The sequence below is a fragment of the Tyto alba genome, unplaced genomic scaffold (genome assembly GCF_018691265.1).
Source record: "Tyto alba isolate M040663 unplaced genomic scaffold, T.alba_DEE_v4.0 Super-Scaffold_8, whole genome shotgun sequence".
NCBI classification, from domain to species: domain Eukaryota; kingdom Metazoa; phylum Chordata; class Aves; order Strigiformes; family Tytonidae; genus Tyto; species Tyto alba.
In genome coordinates, this window is record NW_024881329.1 from 12,187,868 (window position 1) to 12,208,214 (window position 20,347).

General features: G+C 34.1%; 1 protein-coding gene across 1 annotated transcript in view; it reads left to right on the forward strand.

Annotated features, from left to right (window-relative positions):
* Positions 1-20,347, forward strand: part of CCDC73 (coiled-coil domain containing 73) — a 106,208-nt gene that overhangs the window by 72,013 nt on the left and 13,848 nt on the right. The window contains 7 exon segments of the mRNA XM_042784851.1: positions 2,723-2,858; positions 5,826-5,905; positions 11,090-11,218; positions 11,563-11,622; positions 14,219-14,323; positions 18,277-18,387; positions 20,024-20,155. Of these exon segments, the coding sequence (XP_042640785.1) occupies positions 2,723-2,858; positions 5,826-5,905; positions 11,090-11,218; positions 11,563-11,622; positions 14,219-14,323; positions 18,277-18,387; positions 20,024-20,155 (753 nt within the window).

A 20,347-nucleotide genomic window follows, 5' to 3' on the forward strand; every position in this document is an offset into this window, starting at 1 on the left:
ATTGCCACAAGCTGTTCAAGTCTCAAATTAGCAGTGCCTTCCTGTTCATCGATCTCTTAGAATAAATACACTTGAATGACTATCAGGAAAAACAAATATAATTTTACTTTTTATTTTTTTTGTTATAAAATTCACATCATAGCATTAGTTAAGCACAGTTCATCAACAGTTTACTTATTAGGAAAAAGAGAAAGTATATGAACATTCACAACCTACATTCCTTGCAGTGATTCTGTAGGTGGTGGTGTTTCTTTACCAGTGCTTCCATTATGACTTTCTATTTGCTGTAGTGTGTTTAATTTCATACCTTATAAAACATGAGAAATTTGTATTGTATATCCTGTTTTGCTAGCCTTATGCTGGTCATTTCTTTTGATTACTATCAGCTTTTATTATCCTCTGATGCTTGGACATGTATTGCATTTGTTACTGTATGGAAATGGAGCCTTAGAGAAGCCAGGCAGACTGGGCCGGATTCATCCTTGTGTAACTTGAATTTACACGTAGGAATAAATTTGGCCCGATTCATTTTAATTGCTGTGTTGCTCTACTGTAGATTAGAAATAGATTAGATGTCTAAATAAATGGATATGTTTTCTGAGGAATTAATTTAAGCCACTCTTTTCAGAGAATTTTAAAATTGACCAAATAGTACCTACAAAGCTATTAACAAAAATAAAGAGGAACGCAATAAAGGTGTGTATGTGAAAGAAAGGATAGCAAATAACTTAAAAAATTGGTGGCATGTATTACTGAATATAGTTTCCTGTCGATATGTATTTTCAATTATCCCCTCACAAAACAAGAGAGAGATTGGTAAAAGTCATTATACTTAAATACATTTTACTTAATTACCACGTGGGACTTGTTACGATAAGATATTATGTAGGCCAAGATGTTAATAGAAGTAAAAATAAAGTGTTAGATGCTTACAAAAGTAGTTAGCAACTCCCTTTACAGATACATAATCTTAAAGTGGAAATGAATTAATCATATTTCAAGATACTACAACTGCTAATTGATACTGAGGAATTGATAATTACTCATTAAAAGGTTACTTACGTTTTTCTGGGAAGCATGGAGTATTAATCAGCATTAGTTTCACTAATTTAAATCAAAGTTACCACTACTCTTTAGAGGTAGTTGACTGACTTTTGGTTTTTAGCGAGTATGTTGAAATTATTTTGTTTAGTTATCTCATATACACAAATTTTCTCCTAATTGTTCTTGCACTATGTCATTTTTAACAATCCTAGAATTGGAATGGATGAAGCTGTCGGGTGTCTCTGGAGATGGCTTAGTCTAACCCTGCCCGGCTCACAGCAGGGTCAGTTAGAGCCATGTCTAGTCGGGTTTTCAGTATCTCCACAGACAGACTGTAGCCTGTCTGTGCAACTTGTTCCAACATTTGATCACCCATGGAGTAATACTTTTTTCCCCCTCAAGTTTAAGTGAAATTTCATGTATTCCACTTTGTGTCAGTGGGCACCACTAAGAGGAGTCTGGCTGTGTCTTCTTTATTTACCACCACCACTATCCCCCTCACCCCATATTTATACACATTTATCAGATCCCCCCATCACCTCTTCTCCAGGCTGAAAAATCACAGCTCCTTCAGCTTCTCCTCACGTCAGGTGCTCAAATCCCTTGATTATCATAGTGACCCTATACTTTGAACAGTGCTGTACTGAAAAAAACCCAATATTTTTGTTTGAGTTTTTATTGCAATATAGCTTTAAAAGTTTTCCTTGTTGTTTAAACCCATGTTATGCTGGAGAGTGTTTAAGAGCATAAGAGGAAGACAGTACTTTTACTAGTGGCTTTACAAAGAAGATTGAATACCATTTGCATAATAGATTGCTTCTGTTATGTAACAGGAGATAATAAATGTCCATAGGCCTTATTTTATGATGCATACACTAGCACTGCTGCCAGAGTTTGAGGAGCTCCTACTCTTACCTGTCTCCAGCCACTTACTCATTTTTGCCCTATGGTCTCTATGAAGTTGCTGGGATGGTGGGTTGTGGGAGCTGTGATTTGAGCTGTCTAGAATTTTTAAACAGGCCCCATATTTTGTTGCGTTGCTGTGGCCTGAGAGTGTGGTATATTTGATTTAATACTACAGTAAAGGACAAATAAGCAGCCGGGGCAATAAGGTATAAACATATAGCTGCTTAAAGGCACTGTATTGTATTAAATCTGCAGCCAAAGATATGGGCAGGTGCAGCCCCAGTCTGAATAGCTGATGTAGGGTGGGACTGCACTAAACTGCATGGGCATTCTACACCAAGGGAATGTGAGAATGTAATGCTGTACCGAGTGGTAGTGCAGGAGGACAGGTATAAACCACAGGCAGTGTTAGCATGCCTGGCTATGCTCACAGTACAATGGCAGATTAAATAACACATTTAAGCCACATAACAGAGGAAAACTTGAAATCAGGATTTGAAAACCCAGTACAGTTCTGCAGACACTTACATGAAAGTTCTTCTAAATATAAAGGACAACATAGGAAAATAGGACAAAGTGCTTTTTTGATAATTGAACACACAAGTGAAGGTCATTGGAATGAAGTCCTATCTGGAAATGGGCACTGATCATTAGATATGATATTATAGTCAACTGGGATATTATGGGAATGATTTCACATTTACGTTATTATGTTAAAAAACATTTGGAGAGTTGATTTACACATGCTAGTTACTCTAAATATTTCTAACAGGATCAAAAATTACAGATGCACTTAACAGCAAAAGAAAAGCATCAGAAGAAACTGAATGAAGTTGAGAGATGTTATGCTACTATCGCATGTCAGTTTGGAACTGTAAAAGGTGTTCATGGAAAACTAGAGCAGAGTGGTATGTATGTCTTAAATGTCCTTCAGCATTTGTTTTTGCCATGTTTTGACAACACTGAGTTGGAGTCACCTGACAATTCAGAAAAATAACAGCTACCCTGTGCCAGGCGTCAAATGTAAGAACTGACAATCACTGTCTCTCAGTAGCTTCCTCAGTGTTTCTTTCTGTGACAGTCCCAGGTTAAGAGCAGCAGAGGACCTGTACCTGTTCTGCTTTTTGCTGATACAGCCCTACAGTTGTGTGTCTGCCTGTGCTCAAAACAATCCAGCAGCAGACCCAGTCCTTTCAAAAAAAAAAAACCAAACCAAAACAAAACCAAACAAACAAAAAAAAACCAAACCAAAAAAACCCAAACAAAACAACAACCAACCAACCCTCCCATCTCCCCCCACCCCCCCCCAAAAAACCCAACCAACCAACCAACCAACCAAAAAACCCCAACAAAACCAGTGCTTAATTTGGGTCAGCTTCTGGTTGCCATCAGCATAATCAACTTAAACAGTTGTACCAGCTCAAATGAGGGTGTGAAAGTAAAGGAATTAACTAACAGGGAAATGAATGCTTTTTGAAGTTGATTTAATGTTGGGAAATGGACAGAACACATTAATTAAATAATAAAAATTATTTTCTTGTACAAGGATATAAAATCTTAAAACAAGTTCAGTAAATAAATAGGGTGGTATGAATAATTTTATGCAGTTACCATTGTTAAATAAATTCTGACTATATGGCTATTCAAGCTTTATAAATCTCTAACATACCCCTGTTCATTTGTTGCAACATAGTAATTGTTTGTGAAACTACTAATGCAGAAAAATATTATTCCCCATACTTTTATATAAATATATAATTTTTATCTGTAAAATAAAGCTGATAACATCAAGTAATAAAAATACATAATTTAAAGGAACTTTTGCACCCATTAATTTGAGAGAGAAATCCTTGTTTCTCATAACAAAGTGGTAAATTTCTATGCAAACATCACAGTGTATGCGTAGAATACAGACTTGTGTATTGTTTGGTGTGCCTGCAGTTTTCATCCATGTAAACACATACGCAGGACATAAATAAAAGTAACTATTCTTTTTTAAGGAAAGGGAGAAGTAGTTGTATAACTCAAAACAAACAAACAAAAAACCCCAGGCAATCAAAACAAAACAAAACAAAACAAAAAAACACACCAAAAAACTTTATAAATACTGGAGTGTATAAGTTTGGGGGTTTTTCTGCCGGAATCCAAATAGTTTTTAGATCTAGTTTGACTGAATTGGTAACATTCTATGTGTATTTGTGATATTTCAGTACCTAAATTTACTTTTTGTATTATTTTTTTTTCAAAGGCTAATATTTAATATTAAAAACAAATGAAGAGAAAACATTGCTATGTTTTCCTTTTATTTACATTGGACAGGGCTTTTCTATTATGTCAGATACAGAAAAGTCTTTTTGCAATTTCATGGAAAAATAACATTTACTCTCAATGTTTACACTATTTGAACCATATATAAATGCTTTTTGCCATGATTCTACTTACATTTATCAGTAATTGCAAAATGAACCTCTAAAAAGATTAAATTCTGTTCAGGAAGCCAGTCTGCTCACCAGATTGACTCTAGTGTGTCTTTTACTGCAGAGACAATTGAATTTGCACTGGAGTATGTAAGATGTGCAATAGGTATGTAGGTAACTTGTAAATTCTGATCAAGAAACTGCAGTCAGTGGAAAAGTCAAGCAGAAAGTATGAGCCATTTTTTATGTAAATTGTTTAAGTTTATAAACTGTTTTTCTCTATCTGCTGTGTTAAAGCAGTATGTGGGGAAAAAAAGAAAGTGAAAATGGATGCATTACAGTGCTGTATAGGGAAAATACTACGATTTATAATAAATCTAAAACTTTATTGCCTAACTAATGTCCCACTATTAGTATTTTAAAGCTAGAGAGTGAACACATGACTCTTGTTGAAAGATAGGAGAGAGTTTTACCAATTTTTTGCCTGCTTGTTTTGATGGGTTTTTTCTAAGTTATATCAGAAGATATTTGTTACATTCTTAAATATTTATTCTCACATAAAACTGCAAAATTGCTTATTGTATTGTGAGGCTGTTCTCCATCATTCCCCGTGATGCTTAGAATCTTTAACAAAAAAGGTAAGGACTTTCTAGGTGTGATGGAGTGTCCAGACTTCTCGTATTCAAGTGTTGTGTCACAAGCTTTTTGAGACAGTAGAGAAAAAAGATTAGGAAAGAATGAAGAGGAATCAGGAAATAGAAAAGGCTGAAGAGAGACCTCAGAGGATCAAAATACTAAATTAATTATACTACTACTATTATTAATACTAATACTGAAAATTACAGGGACCAATTAATATCTTCAGCTTTTCATTGTGAAACTTCAAGCAATTTCCCACTGATGACCTGGCATATATAAAAGTCTGAGAGAAAATTCAATTCCCTTTCAAAAGGGGCAGAGGTTATTCCTAGAATTTTCCTCTCTATTATCCTCTACTGCTTCTGTTTTACATGTCCTACATGCATATAACTGTACATCTGTTAATATTTGAATGTTCTGTGGTCCTCTATGTTCCTCTGAAAATAAACTCATCAGAAAATTACAATCAAAGCCTTAGTTAAAGAACAAAATTAAGAGTAAAAGCTCATGGAGAATTGGTCCTAGTAAAGCGGCATCAAATGACACTAAAAATTAAATTAAAAATTAAAAAAAAAGCTGAACAGCAAATCAACATACAGAAACATCTTAACTCATGGTTTGAGGTATGGAACAACTGGTACCACCTAGTGTAATACTCTGGTATAGTATCACACTATACAGAAAAAGTAGTTAAGGCATATTGTCTCCCTTCGACAAAGATGTTCAATTATTTTATAAATTATACACATACATTGACATTATAAATCAAATATTCATTCAAATATGGAAGTATTAACATGTTTTAACTTTTGTTTAAAGTACAGGAAGCGATACAGCTCAATAAGAAATTAACATCAGTGAATAAAAGACAAGAGAGCGAAATAAGTAATCTGAAGGAAGTAAGTATAGTACACATTTCTGAATGTATAAGTGGGATTCTTTGGGACTTCTACAAGCTCATTAATAGAAGTAGCAGACAAACAACAGAACTGTTCTTCATACTGTCATTAATGGCTAAATTAGTCTTATGCTCCCTTGTTATGCACAGGCACTTCAGATGAATGCCAATTAAGATTGGAGCAGTTCTGGATAGTTTCTGTAACTTGGCAGTTTTTGTTTTCCTCTACAATGTTTGATTTGTTTTGGGTTAATTACTAACATCTTCCTGTGCTGTGTTGTCATTTCTTCTCCCATCTGATATGGAAAGGTAGCAGTGATGTTTTCAGTTTAGTCAGAGATAGAACATGAAGAATAGTTACCATAGGAGCAAGCTGGTAGCTTGAATGTAGGATAAAAAGTGTGACTGAATCTCCATCTGAAATGGGAGAATTCTGTGACAGGGCAACTGAGACATTAGATAGTAATGATACTATGGACAAAGAAGTTGTCTAGCCGTTAAGCTCTTTTCTGCCCTCATCTATTCAGAAACTACTATTTGCCAGGTATGTTTCTGAGTTGCACTCTTGAACATATGTAATAGTAGGAAGAATAAAGATCTTTTTTCCCTTTGAGCTGTTTCTTAAGTGCTGGCAGAAAGAGAGCAAAGGGACCCTCTGAAGTCAGAATTGTCCTGTAAACTCAGTATCTTTCCCTACCACTTCTTTTTCATATCTCATCTTTCTATTCCACTTTTTTCCTTTCCCTCCCTTTGATTCTCTGAGGATTTTTGGTTGGGAACAAATGCATGATTGTTCTCAGCTTCTTGGCCTAATGTTCATCCCCAGCTTCCAGACGAATGCTTTGGACAACCAGGGAATCTTTGCAAAGTTTCTGAATTTCTTGCAAAACTAATAGCAGTGGGGGAGAGGGGAAAGGTAATTTGTAAATGAGGAAAAGGGACCGTGACCATTTTATATTTGGATTAAATTGACAAAAATGGGGACATTCATCTAAAATGCAGTGTATCTTTATTGTAATATGTTGTAATTATCAACATTTAGGAGTTTTAGAAATTTCTAAGTATCACAGTAAATTAGATTTGTTGTTCTTGGTTAAGAAACTAAGAATAATTCATTACTTGGAATTCTCTGAGGGTAAGTAATTTGAGAGGTAAGAAAATTTTATGTAGTGAAGTTTGTGAGTAACAGGTGTGTGAGATAAACTGATAATGATTTATGTACTCCAGTAATCATACATACTACTTAATCAATTTTTTTTTCTGCAGTACTCTTGATTCTTAAGGCCATGGGTGATGAATTTTGAATAAAATACTGTTAGATAAGCAGAAGGGGCCAACTGAAACTTAGTCTGCCTTCTTCACTTCACCAGGAAATGCTTCTATTGTGGTTATTTCTGAATTTCTCATTGGTTGTTTAGTATTTGACCGCTTTATTCTGAATTATGGTGGAAAACTGAACTAAAATTTAATTTCTTAGCATTTTAATATTCATGTAGTGCTGTAGCACTTTGCTGTGTCAATGCCTTATTTTGCAAAAAAAGTAGGGTGTTGTTTATTTGTAGACATAATTTTGTAAATAAAAGCTGTATATAATAGAAAGACATGCCTTTTTCCTCTAAATGCAAAATTTCTGTAAAAACGGAATTTAAAATTTATAATATAGAAAAAAAATACAGCCCTTTTTCAAGATTTCCTATTTCAACAGTTTGCTTATGAAACATTTTTGGAAAGTTATTTAGTGAGAGAGTGCATTTCTGAACTATATGTGTAATGGCAGTTGTTAGTTCAGCACAACTTCTGTCTGTGAAGGGCTGGGGGCTCATCTTTTGGGTCACTCTGTAAGAGAAGAGAAAAGAAGTACTTGAACCCAATAAGAAGTGCCCTGAGCTAGTTTCATTTCCTTGTGGTTACCTGGTACTTAGCCTAACCATTGCAAAACTGATCTTAAAGCAGTCAGGTGTTTTTCCTTGCTTGAGAATGTATCAGTTGTAGAGCTGAAGGGACCTACAGGAGATACAAAGCAGTGAGAAAACTCTGATACTTGGAAGAGTTTGAAAGAGGGATTGATTACCAGGCTGTTTTCACTTTCTATATAGCTGAAAGAAGTCATGATATCTGCAGAACAAGCTGGGGCAACATATAAAGCTGGTTTTATCTGCCTTGGAGACTTGACTGACCTCTAACAGCTCTGACAACTTGTGGGTTCAAACTTTTTCCTCTATAGCCTCAGTGCTGGACTGGGAATGACTGTCCATAGTACTAAAATCTTAATTTGGCTGTCAGCTCTTATCACAGCAATTACTTTGACTCAGACCAGGATGATCTCATACATTTGTTCTTAATGGGAATATGAAGTTAGTGAATGCTATTCAACACTTATGAATAAAAATAAAGTAATATCCAATTTTAAGGAAATTGACAGTATGTGGTAGGGGTGTTAAATATGTAAAACAGTAAAACCTGGGTTAAATTGAGGTATATTCTGCACAGGTTTAGTCTTCCTCAATTTGTGGAAATAAATATTATTACACAGGTTGTAATTTCATTTTGACACTGACTGCTTACAAGTCCAGTTCTTAAATTTTAGCTTAACAGGCTGTGGTATAATTTCCTTTTCAGTAACATTTATTCTATGATTGAAACATTTAGATATTCAGTGTGGTAGGATTCCTTTCAACCACTGTGAAAATGCTTGCATTGAAATCTGGCCAAGAAAAAGGTTTCTTTCATTCTGCTGCTTAAAAAACAGCTATGCTGTTCAAGGTCTGAAAGATTACAAGAGTTGCACGGATCTAGGACTAGAGCAAAAAGATACAGTTGTAATTTTGGAAACAGTTAAAGTTTGTGTAAGGTATGAGAACTGTCTTGGGAAGTGGTTACATCTGCATGCGCTGGCTGCTTTTCCAGTCCCATACCACCTCTTCATGCTGGCATGTGTATTTGTATGTCCTTAAGGGCAAGTAGAATGACAATTTTGTATTGATTGAAACTACATTTTTCCCCAAAAAGGGAGGAAGTTTTAGTTTAGATCAAGTGGCAAAAGGAAAATACATTTAAGGAGCAGGACTCTTTCTTTTGTGACATTCTTGACTTATGCTGGCTTGAAGTGTTTCTGAAACCATGTCCTAAGTGTTGGCTGCAAGCAACACATCAAAGGAATGGGTTTAAAGCCTTATCACTCTTTCTTAGCATTCCTCAAAATATGATAAAATTATTTTCCAGACTCAATTTAATTTATAGGGTTCTGAATACTACTAGTGATCTTACTAATAATAGAAGGCTACTAGAAGACGAAGCAAAAACTCTGGGGATTAATTTTTTTTTTAATTTCAGAGTACAAGAAAGTATACACATGAATGTAGAAAATCATTATATATTATTTTCACAGCTACATAACTTGTGCTTTTACAGACCATGGAAAACTTTACCATTAGTTTTGGTGATCTGGTTTGCATTGGGTTTTGGTTGTTTGTCATTTTTGTTTTTTTCCTGCCCACAGCTTTGTTAGTTTAGCAGATTTGGGTTTGGTTCCAGAGGAATTATACACATCCACTTGCTATACACAAAGAAGAAAATCCAGTCATATTTTCTACCTCAAGGGCATGACTGACTTAGTACAATTTGTTCTTTATGGCAAAATAAGAAGTACAATTTTTCTGCACAGAATAAACTCGGAGTTTTGGAAAATGTATAGTATCAGATCCATAGCAGGCTTTTGCACCTGCTTGTGTAGCACACAACCTGTTGGCTGTGTTCTGTGTACCATTAGTCTAGTTCTATGTAAAGATTGGCACAGTGCACTTTTGCACTTCTACAAGATTAAAATGCTTGCACCTTTTGTCACTTAAATGTGGGAACTCTCCTTGCATATTTAATTACAGAGCATTCTAGTAAAAACAGTACAACTGAAGTATGTTTTTATTGCAAAAGATGGAAAAAGCCTTACTAGCTTACAGAATATCACAATTGTAAAGCGTTGCTGTCATTGGGTTCTATAATTGATTCTGCAATTACACTTAGTACTTACTAGATGGTTTTAGATTTATTTATGGCTAAAATACATGAGAAATAAAGCCTCTATCAAAAAGATGATTTATTTAAAAGTAGTACCTGTACTTGTATTTTCCGTAAAGCTCTGTGAATTTCAGCTACAATGTAATCTTCCCTTTTTCTTTTGTACTGTTATATGATTTTGTCCAGAACAGTTAAACCATTGGTCTGTGATAAGATGGAATTCCAGTTTTGTGAAGAAAAGTTAAACAGACCAAACTTAGTTGTTAGATAAAACTATTACCATTCTGAATGCTTGGTTCACCACTATGGCATCATGAAGAATTCTTGATACTATCTGTGAACAGCATTCATAACCTCTGCTATTTGTCTGAGTAAACGTCAAAGCGGTCAAGGAGAGAGCGATATTAAACAGACTACCTTGTACCAGAATGGGAGGGGTGGAGGAGAACAGGGCACAATATTTATGACTCCAGGAACTATAAGTTGTAATTTAATGAGATCAAAGCATTTGCTGTTTATTTGCTGCACTAGAAGCTTGGAATAAACTGGTTAGAAAACAGATACCAAAGAAAAAGCAGGATATTTAAAAGATTATTAAGACTATAAAATCAAAGGCATATTTTAGATGGAAAATCATGTTGTAGAAGCCTCTAATATAAAATTAATTTAGCGTTCTCCTGAGATCAAGTAATTAATGTTTCAGGAAAAGCAAAGATCCTCCAAATTTATAGCCAGTTCCTGTTTTTACCAGATAGTCGCTGTTCTTCCTTTTTTCCTCCTGATTCCCAGGAATGTACACACTAGTTATAATAGGTGCTTTATTCCTAATGTATATCTCACTGTAGGAGAGTTTACCAGTAACAACTCAATGTCTACTTCTAATATACTTCTTGGAAGATAAAACAACAAAATGCTTCAGTGTCATAAATACTTCAGAGTAAAATTAGCACAATAACATTTTACCTCTGAAAAATAAACTTTTAGCCACGTGTGTCAAGTTTGAAGTTTAGCAAGTCAGTCTTGTGAATTTCAGTTCCTCTAATTTATTCTGCTGTTTCCATACATTATTTAAAACTAGGGCATGACTCAGGATAGTTTAAAAGATTTGTCTTTGTTTTGAATTGCAATGCCTATACTGGATGAACTATTTATATGTGTTTCCTGTGTTAAGGAACTGAAGAAAGTAACTACAGACTTGATAAGGTCCAAGGTCACATCTCAGTACAGGGTGGGAGAAGAAAACATCAATCTTGCAGCAAAGGAAAAACAGTTTCAAGAACTGCAACAAAAAATCAGAATGGTATTTTGGTATTTAAACAAATTAAATTTTTGGTGAATATTTTCTGTTCTTTGTTCAGCAGACATCATGGCAACAATCTCTCTGATGTATACAGATTAGCAATTCCTTTTTACTAACTGCATATGCAATATAACAGAACTATTTCAAGAATGACCTTCTCTAGGGAAATAAATATTCTATAAATATAATTTTATAGTTAAAAAAATATGGATAAGGAGTGATTTCAAAATAATTCTTTCTTTAAATAGCCTCATGATGATTCACAATAGCACACTAATACAATATTGCTAAAGAAAATAGTAATTTTAAATGCCTCTTACTGTTCGTCATGCTCGTTTTTTAAGGAGACAGCAGTTAGTAAAAAAGTTCAAGAAGAAAACACTCACATTAAAGAAGAAAAACTGGTGAGTTGTTAATACCACTTTGCTATGTAAAAATCACTTCAGAATATATGTGCTATGTTTCATATTTAAGTTCCTTAAATTATTATACTAAGCTATTAAAACTAATTAAATTCACTTGTTTACTCTTTAGAAATATTTTAATACTAACATATATGTGATCTTACTCCTCAGTTTTTAGAAAGTGTATTACCAGAACGAAGTCCACTGTTTGACACTTTATTCCAAGTCTTAACTTTTGTCTTTGAATTCAGATGGGAGAAACTTGATATACCCATGAAATAGTTATTTACGTATTGTTTTAGTACAAATAAGCAATAAGGTTTGCACGACGTGCTTGCTGCTCTGCTTTCTGGTTGCTAACAGTTTACTGTAACACTGCTGGTATTGAAACCAGGTAAAATTGGAATCTTGTGTCAATCATATACAAAGGAAATGGTGTTCCATTCATACAGCACGTATACATTTACAATATTAAGCTACACCTATACATAGCTGAACAGAGTTAAGACTGTCTTCTGTCACAAACCCAGGTATACTCTCGAGCAAATCCCGATATTTAAACCAAGATACATGGAGTCAAGTATCAAACATAGCAAAAAAATGATGTTCTCTGTAATAACAGCATAATAAACTGCTTTGCAGAATATCAAGCATGAAAAGGGCAGTTGCTTTTTTTTCTTAAATGGTTGCAGAATTTTCATTCTGCAGTTCATTAAACCAAAATGTCATAGAAGTGTATCATTCCTGTTCTCAGGGAGGGACAAAAGCAGTAGTTTGTATACCCACTGGGCACTCACTGAAGGCTAATCCAGCAGTACTCTTCCAATCTGTAAAAGCTTGTTTCCATTTTGAGTTTGCTTTTTAAAAATAGTTGCCAATAAACACAGGGAAAAAATGAGACATACTTGAGCCCTCATTACTCCCACAGCCCTGAATGCACTAAAAGGATTTGAAATGCTTTTAAAAGTTGCTTGTAGCATAATTCATATGCATATTCAATCTGTATTTTCTAAGAGAAGGACTTTATTTTGTTTCTCTATTTTATTCTGTGTGAATTGCTAGGGTTTGGTTGGTTGGTTGGTTTTAGCATATAGAGGGTTTTGGTATAAATCTGTGGAGGACACTAATACACAGATGAACTTCATGTTTTCTCCAAGAACATGGGTTAGAAGACCTGGATTTCTGTATTAGAGTGCTACAAATTCACCATCTGTATTAACTGAAGATGTTGTCTTCAGTGTTTCTTGGACTGAAGTTAAATATACTACCTAAATTATAGCTGATTTACATTGGACTGTACACAGAGAAGCAATCTTGTCTAGTTGAGTGAACACTGTACTAGATTTAAAAGACATGGCCAGCTCTGCTGCCGACCTGTCAGATGACACTGGACAAGTGTCCACATCTCTCTGGTTCAGTTTTCTAGATGTAAAATTTAACTAAAGATAAATTAAGCTTAGTGCAAAAATCTTATTTATCTCTGCATAAGAATATACATGCATGAAAAGGAATGAGAATACACCCAAAATAATGATTTTATTTTTAGTAGATAGCTGTATCTGTCTGCGTATACAATAGAACCAAAACCAGATAATTTTGGGAGCTCTTTTCAAGTATATGAAATTACTTTGTTTTAATGGTAAATTCCTCTCTCAATATATTTTGAAGGAACTGAGCACCTTCAAGACTGTCTTCTGCCTGAAGCACAGGAGTTTTTTTCTTGTGGAGGTTGTCTTTTATTAACAGCTGTTCTAGTCTTTAGGGAGTGGAGATTGGCTTGGCTAGATCATTCTCACTGTCTTTGAATCTTTGGAAATGTGTTTTGTAGTGTTTAATATAAAATGACCTCTGTCTCTGTTCCATCCACATTTTCAGCTAACTGCAAGAAACAATGGCAGCACCCATGGATGTAAATCTATACCACCTTAATCAACTCATTTTGGGTGGCTCTTTTTTAAGAACTTACTCTTCTTGAAGTAACAATATAGTCTTGATGAAAGTACCACAAAATCCAGATAATGACAGCAAAATCTGATGTACTTGCACCACATGATGCAAAGCTAATGTGTGGTAGTTCACATCTATTAGAATTTAACTCAGGAGATGCAGAATAATGTCTCATAAGGGTGATCTATTAATGGAAGTGATTACTTGCCTGTTAAATGATTTCTCTGGGATTTTCCATATTTTCCAGAACTGTAATATGGTACCATAAAATTATTCCATTGGATTGATTGAACTCACAGTTGGATTGGATCTGATATATTTTATTCAGATTTGCACTGAAGTATGTTTAAAGTATCAAAAGTACCAATGGATTATCCATTTTAATTATAATAAAATTATCTGAAAAATAATGTTATAATAGTATTATCTTCTCCAAGGCAAAAGTCCAGAAAAACCTGGAGTTGTTCTGATTTCTTCCTACAAGCCCTTCCCCAATATTGATCTTGGAGTGCATTTTTATATACATGATTTTGTAAACAATGGAAGAATAAAAATATAAATGTTAATCTAAAAGACATAAACTATCTAATGTTTAAACTTCAGTAACGAAATCTTATTCAGTATATCCTCATTTGCTTGTATTAATAAGGAAATTCTCAGCTCTCTACAATGTGTACAGGAGCTGCTTCAGCGAATAACCCAAACTAATGTTAGAATGGAGAGTGAATTAAATGCACTGAAAGAAGAATATCAGGTCAGACTTTTTTTTTATTAGACAAGCTACTATTATCTGTTATGTATTTTTTAAGTCCAGGGCTGTTAAAGACATCTGTACGCTTTTTAGAACTTTTGACCTCACTTCCATTTCTCCCTCAGCTCCTTAACTGTCAGCATGAGCCCTGAAGCACAGTCAATGTTTTCCATCTTTTAGTTCTCCCCCTAAAGTAAATCATGGTTGCCATTCTTACCAGCCATTTCTGGAGGGTATAAGCAGAACATACTGGGGCTTGTTTTCAAGTATTTTGAAATAAAATTACTTTATTAATTTTGTTTCTTATTTACATGTACAAATAAATTTATTTTCTGGAAAATACTTCAGATTTCAGATCTTCATAGCCAGACCTTGTCCCCAGTTTTATTAGACCAGAGGGTCTAAGAGCGAGCATATCCTTAGCCATTTCTTGCTGTGTTGTCTGGTGTCATATTTATGCTAGAGGTGGTAAGTAGTCATGCTGGAGAGTGTAGAGTTGCAGCATTCCTCAGTCCCTCTTTGAGTGTTTGAAAGTGGCTCTAGAACAATTTTGATGCTAAGTTACACTAGCAGTGAGATTGGCCCACAGTGCACTAAAGGTTAAGGTCAAATCTGTTCTGGTCAGTTGTACCGTGCAGAGTTCAGGTACAACCATTAATTGGACTCTTAATAATTATTACCTACTCTTTGTCCATACATAACTGTAGCTATTCCATTCTCTGCTCAGCCTGTGAGGACAAGATTTTGATTTAGGATCTCAGTTAATTTCACATTAAATGTCGTGTGTGCATGTATACTTTTGTTTCTAAGTAAATGCTTCTATGCTAAATTGAAATTAGATTCACTTCATATGCCTTTACTTTGTCTTTTAATAGATGTAAGCAATTTTCCTCCTGCCACAAAATAAATATATTGTAAATTATTATATATTATTATGTATATATTATAAAATAACATCATCTTTATTGATGATGACTTTCATAATGCAGGAGGCCCTTTAGGATCTTTGTGTCAGGATTATACGTATGGAACTAGGTGATCTTTAATCAAAGCAAAGATCCCTTTGATTTGGTCTGTTCCAACCCAAACCGTTGTATGATTCTATGATTATTGAATAGGTGTATTCTAAAAGTGCTTTTATGCTGATAGTATTTCTGAGCTATTGTTTCCCATCTCAGATAAAGTTTATACTATAAGTTAAAGTTCCAGCTAGAACTGTGAATGGTATCTGCGAATCTTATCTTTGAAGACTCCACACCAATGTCTACAAGTGCTTGTTTTTTTGTTAAGGTATGAATTAAGTAGGGGTCTCTGTTTTGCAGACTGTACAGGCCAACAATTGATTTCTGATGCAATTATACTAATTCTGATTAGAGAGACTGCTTTGATTTGGGTCATGTTTATATTAGACATTGGGCAGGTATTAATTTTTTCTATTTTTCTAACTACAGGACAAACTCTTTCTAGTCATCAAAGCTTCAGTGTAGTCTTCAAAGGTAATTTCTTGAAGGCATAAATACTTTAGATTAAATTGGTGTTACAAGACATGGATAACTAATAAGAGGCTCTTGATTCAACCTCTGAAAGCTCTGTTGACTATATAGAGACTCCTCAATACTTAGTTTGATGTAAATATTCCTTTTTAGTCGTCACTGTGGCACTTAAGATCAGCTAAGATTTGGATTCATTTGAGTTTTTTGAGAGCATTCTCTGCATTCTCAAAACCAAGACATTCTCACTTGAGATTGGGAATTAAAGTCTTCATAACATTTATATAAGAACATACGAATTATAAGCTTTCAAGAGATCACATCTGGAAACATGAAAATGGCTAGATATTTTAATAGATGGATGTTTTTGTAAATCTGATAAATACATGCATAAAATGTAGTGATTCCCTTAAACACTGTGATGTAAATACAGTGCTATATTAAAAGTGATTGTCACATGTTCTAGTTCTTTCCATATGAACTCATGGGTTATTTTGCTTTGTCTGTCTTCCTGTTTAAACAATAGTCATAAATTATTGTTGCTCTTTATTGTTACTCATTTGGCTGACAGTTTGATATAATTACCGGGATATTCCAGGGAATGAGACAATGTTAACTGCTTATTTTGCAGTGTCATTTTTTTAAAGCAGCAAATGGAACTTATAAAATAGGGAGCTGAATATATAACTTGAAGGGTCTACCCACTTTTCTGCCAATTTGAGAGCTACTGCTTTCATCTTTATTGATTCTAGAACCGCAATATGATGAATGGGATCTAAAAGTTATGTATTACTCTTATGCTCTGTCTTACATTCCTGTCAAATTTGTGGACCTTACTCATCAAGAAAAAGAGTTTATTCAGAATAATACAGAAATGGAAAAAGTGATTGTACAGTCCCATGGAAATATTTTTATTTGTATACTCGCAAAAAATTGCTGCTTATTTTTGGGTTTGAGATGACAGAATACTTAAACTTACAAGGTAACATTCAAGAAGATCATACTGTCCTTTTTTATTCCATTTGTGCATACTTAGTGCTAGGATACCAATGTCCTTAGGAGTTCAGAAAAACAAGTTATAATTCTTTAACAGATGACAGAATACTTAAGAATGCAAGGAATTCAGGTATTACTCTCTCTGTACAATTGCCTGTAACATATGCTGAGTTCTATTCATCTGCTACTCCTGATATTTTGCCCTAAGAGCTATGCTGTGAATAACTACTATAATCCACCTCAGAGGAGGTGGCATTTGGAGGCAAGTAAGAGCATCCTTGGAGTTAGAGCATGTTTATCAAAGACAGGAGGTCTTGGACTCCTAGTTTATAGAACTGGACAAAAGGTGCTACATCGGAGTGAGATTATTCAGACAACATATTGAATTGAACTGTCTCATCTTTTTAATTATATAAGCTGTGAGAGAAGATCTATCATATTCTTATACACAACTTTTTCCATGTGTATAAAAATGCAAGGTAATCTGAATTTTCCTAGTGTTAATACCTGTAAAATATATTTGTATTAATAGTGTAGCTAAATTCACATAGGCATTTTAAAATTGATGCAAAGTGAATCAAGAAGTAGACTCAGTTTTAGTGGAAAAGATTAAGTAAAAAGGAATTGCTTTCAAGTATTGCCATCATAACTTAACATTTTTCAATGTTACATGCATCAAAATCATGTTTACTTTCTCAAATATATTTCTGTCATCTACATAGTAGATAATGGATGCAGTAAGTCCTTTATCTTCCATATTGTTTGCTATAAAAATGTGATAGGATAAAAATTCCAACAGTACCTGAGATATGTGTGAAGTTACTGTTGATTTACACAAGACTGCTTTAATTTAGGACAGTAAAGCTGAAAGTGTTATCCAAAAATGTTGCAAGTACAATTACGATAGTATAAATCTTAATATTACTGTTATTTTAATACACTCCTATTTCAATGCTCTAATAAAAATAAATTAAAGGATAATCGGATGTATACTTTATGTACCAGTAGATATGTTTTAGAATTTAAAGTTTATACAGTTTACGAGATAGGTTAATAAGCAAATTAGGATAGAAAAACTGCTCAGAAAAATAAAAATTTTTTTTTGAGTGTACAGTAGTTCTTTCTTTAAGTACAATGGGTCTACATTGTGCTACATTTCATATTTCTCATCTCTGGACTTTATATTACTTTTTCAGCACATTAAAACTTATGCAGTGAAACTGAATAATGGCAAGTGTTTTTATACCCTTTTATAGCCATTTCTTTTTTCATAACCTCCCCCTGTTTCCTGTTAGCTAAACTATAAGCACCTTTCTGTTAATTTATGAAAATTATTGTTGAGATAGCACATTATCACTGATCTGTATGGCACTTCCAGCATGTTAGAAGCAAAGGTCCAAGCAACATAAACCACATCAAAATTCATTAATGTGGTATTGATTATTTTTTGGATAATTAATTTTATTGCAGACCCTTGAAAGAGATAATGAGCTGCAAAGGGAGAAGGCACAGGAAAATGAAGAAAAGTTCCTTAATCTTCAGAATGAGCATGAGAAAGCACTGAGAACTTGGAAAAAAGATGTAGGTTTATTAAATTAAATGTTGGAGTATTAAAAAGGTTTTTGAAATAGTCATCAAGCATTTCTAGTAATTCTTAAAAGCCAAGAAAATATTGCAGAAATAATACAATAAAAACAACCAATTTTTTTTCCAGTAGTGCAGACTCTTCTAGAAATGAATATTTTTAAAAGGTAGATTTAGGAGAATCATTGACTTCTGTGCTCTAAAAGGTCACGGCACTTCCTGCAGTTCTGTAAGGCAAGAGCCCGGGTATTATGTGTTACCTTGAATTTAGCACTTAAATATTCCAGAATTACACACTTGTCATTACTTAGACGTGGAAGCTGATATAGTTCTTAATTTACATTGAGTTTTATGTATTCTTCAGGAAATTTGGAATTTTTTACACAACTTGTTCAGAGAACACCAGCATTTCTAGGCTGGATTCTTGTACCCTGAAAAAACTATCGGTAAACTGTCATATAGTAAAAAATTAATGTAAACACACATAGACTGAAGTGACACAGAATAAAGGTACTTCTGAAGGGCCACATGCCCAGAAAAAAAACAAAGCAACCTCAAACTGAATCAGGTAGAGATACTGAAGGCTTGCAGTAAAGCAGATGTCCTGATTTGATATGAATTATTCAGTGTGGACTGCGGGGTGAAAGGGGATAAGAAAATGTAGAAGCCTATATGTCCTCTCAGTGAATTTGCCTCTGTGTACAGCTAAACAATATTTTGTCTTCAATATTTGTTGTTCTTTGTAATCCTGTTGTCTGGGGCTAACTCTCTCGAGTGCAGCCACCATGGAGACGAGAGTACAGAATAGCTGAACCGTTCTGACTCTCACTGCCTTGAGAAGATTTGATCTCCTTGATTTCTGTGAGAGTCTTATACCATAGTTTCCTGTTTAGACACGGGAATTGGCCCTGCTTATTTCTCAGGGAAGTTTGCAACATTCTTTGGAAGGTGATTTTTTTTTTTTTTCCTTGGTTTTCCCTCTCAATATTTCTGCTATTGCTAACTAGAAATTTGGTCTCTTAATGTCTGAAAGTATAGCATCATCGTGGATAATATTGACATTATACACTGCTCTGGAAATATTTGTAAATAAAATTAAGGTATTTCTGTAAAATTGCCCTTCTTTTCTTGTTATAACTTGAATTTTTGACCATCTTTTTTGTTCTAAATACAAAAATGTAATTGTTACATACTCACCAAAGAAGCAGTGGATACTTGGGGCTATTTACAGAAGTAAAATGCCAAGCAAATTATTTGCTGTTGTAGTTTCTTGTCAGTGAATCAGTGAGAGAATCAATGTTGACTAGTATGTTTATCTTTGAGCCAAAAAAGGAACAAACCTACAAATACAAATCTCACTTTTTTGAACATTGCTACTTGAAGTAAATGGTGAAAAATAAAAGTCAATTAATAAAAGGTATCATTTGTAACAGAAATGTGGTTAAAATTTTCATTTGAAGAGCTCAAAATTATCTTACATTGTATGAAGAAATTCCTTAGCATCTATACTTTCTTTTAAGGATTTACTTTAATATGTGAAGCTGTTGTTGCCCCTGTAAAATACTGTTTTACAGATTTGAACACGCAGTGAAGATCTGTGTTTGTATGCTCTGAGTACCCTCAATTATTACAGGAGGAAAACATGAGAAGAGAAATAGACACCATTAAAAACGAGCTGAATTCCCTTAAAGGAGTTCATAGAAATCTTGAAGATTATCATCCTCCTCAGGGAAATCAGTATTCTGAGCAAGTGGAAAATCTGCAGGTAGGTGTCTCTAATAGCTGCAGTACTTTCCATCTCATGTAAAAATTTTAGAGAATGACAAACATGACCGTTTTTCTGATCTGGCTGTCATGCCCATTGATCTTCCTTTGACATTGCTAAACCTAAAAATGTATCTGATGCAATCAATCATCCAAGTTCCCATTTAAAATTTAGTATACCCAGAGAATGTTC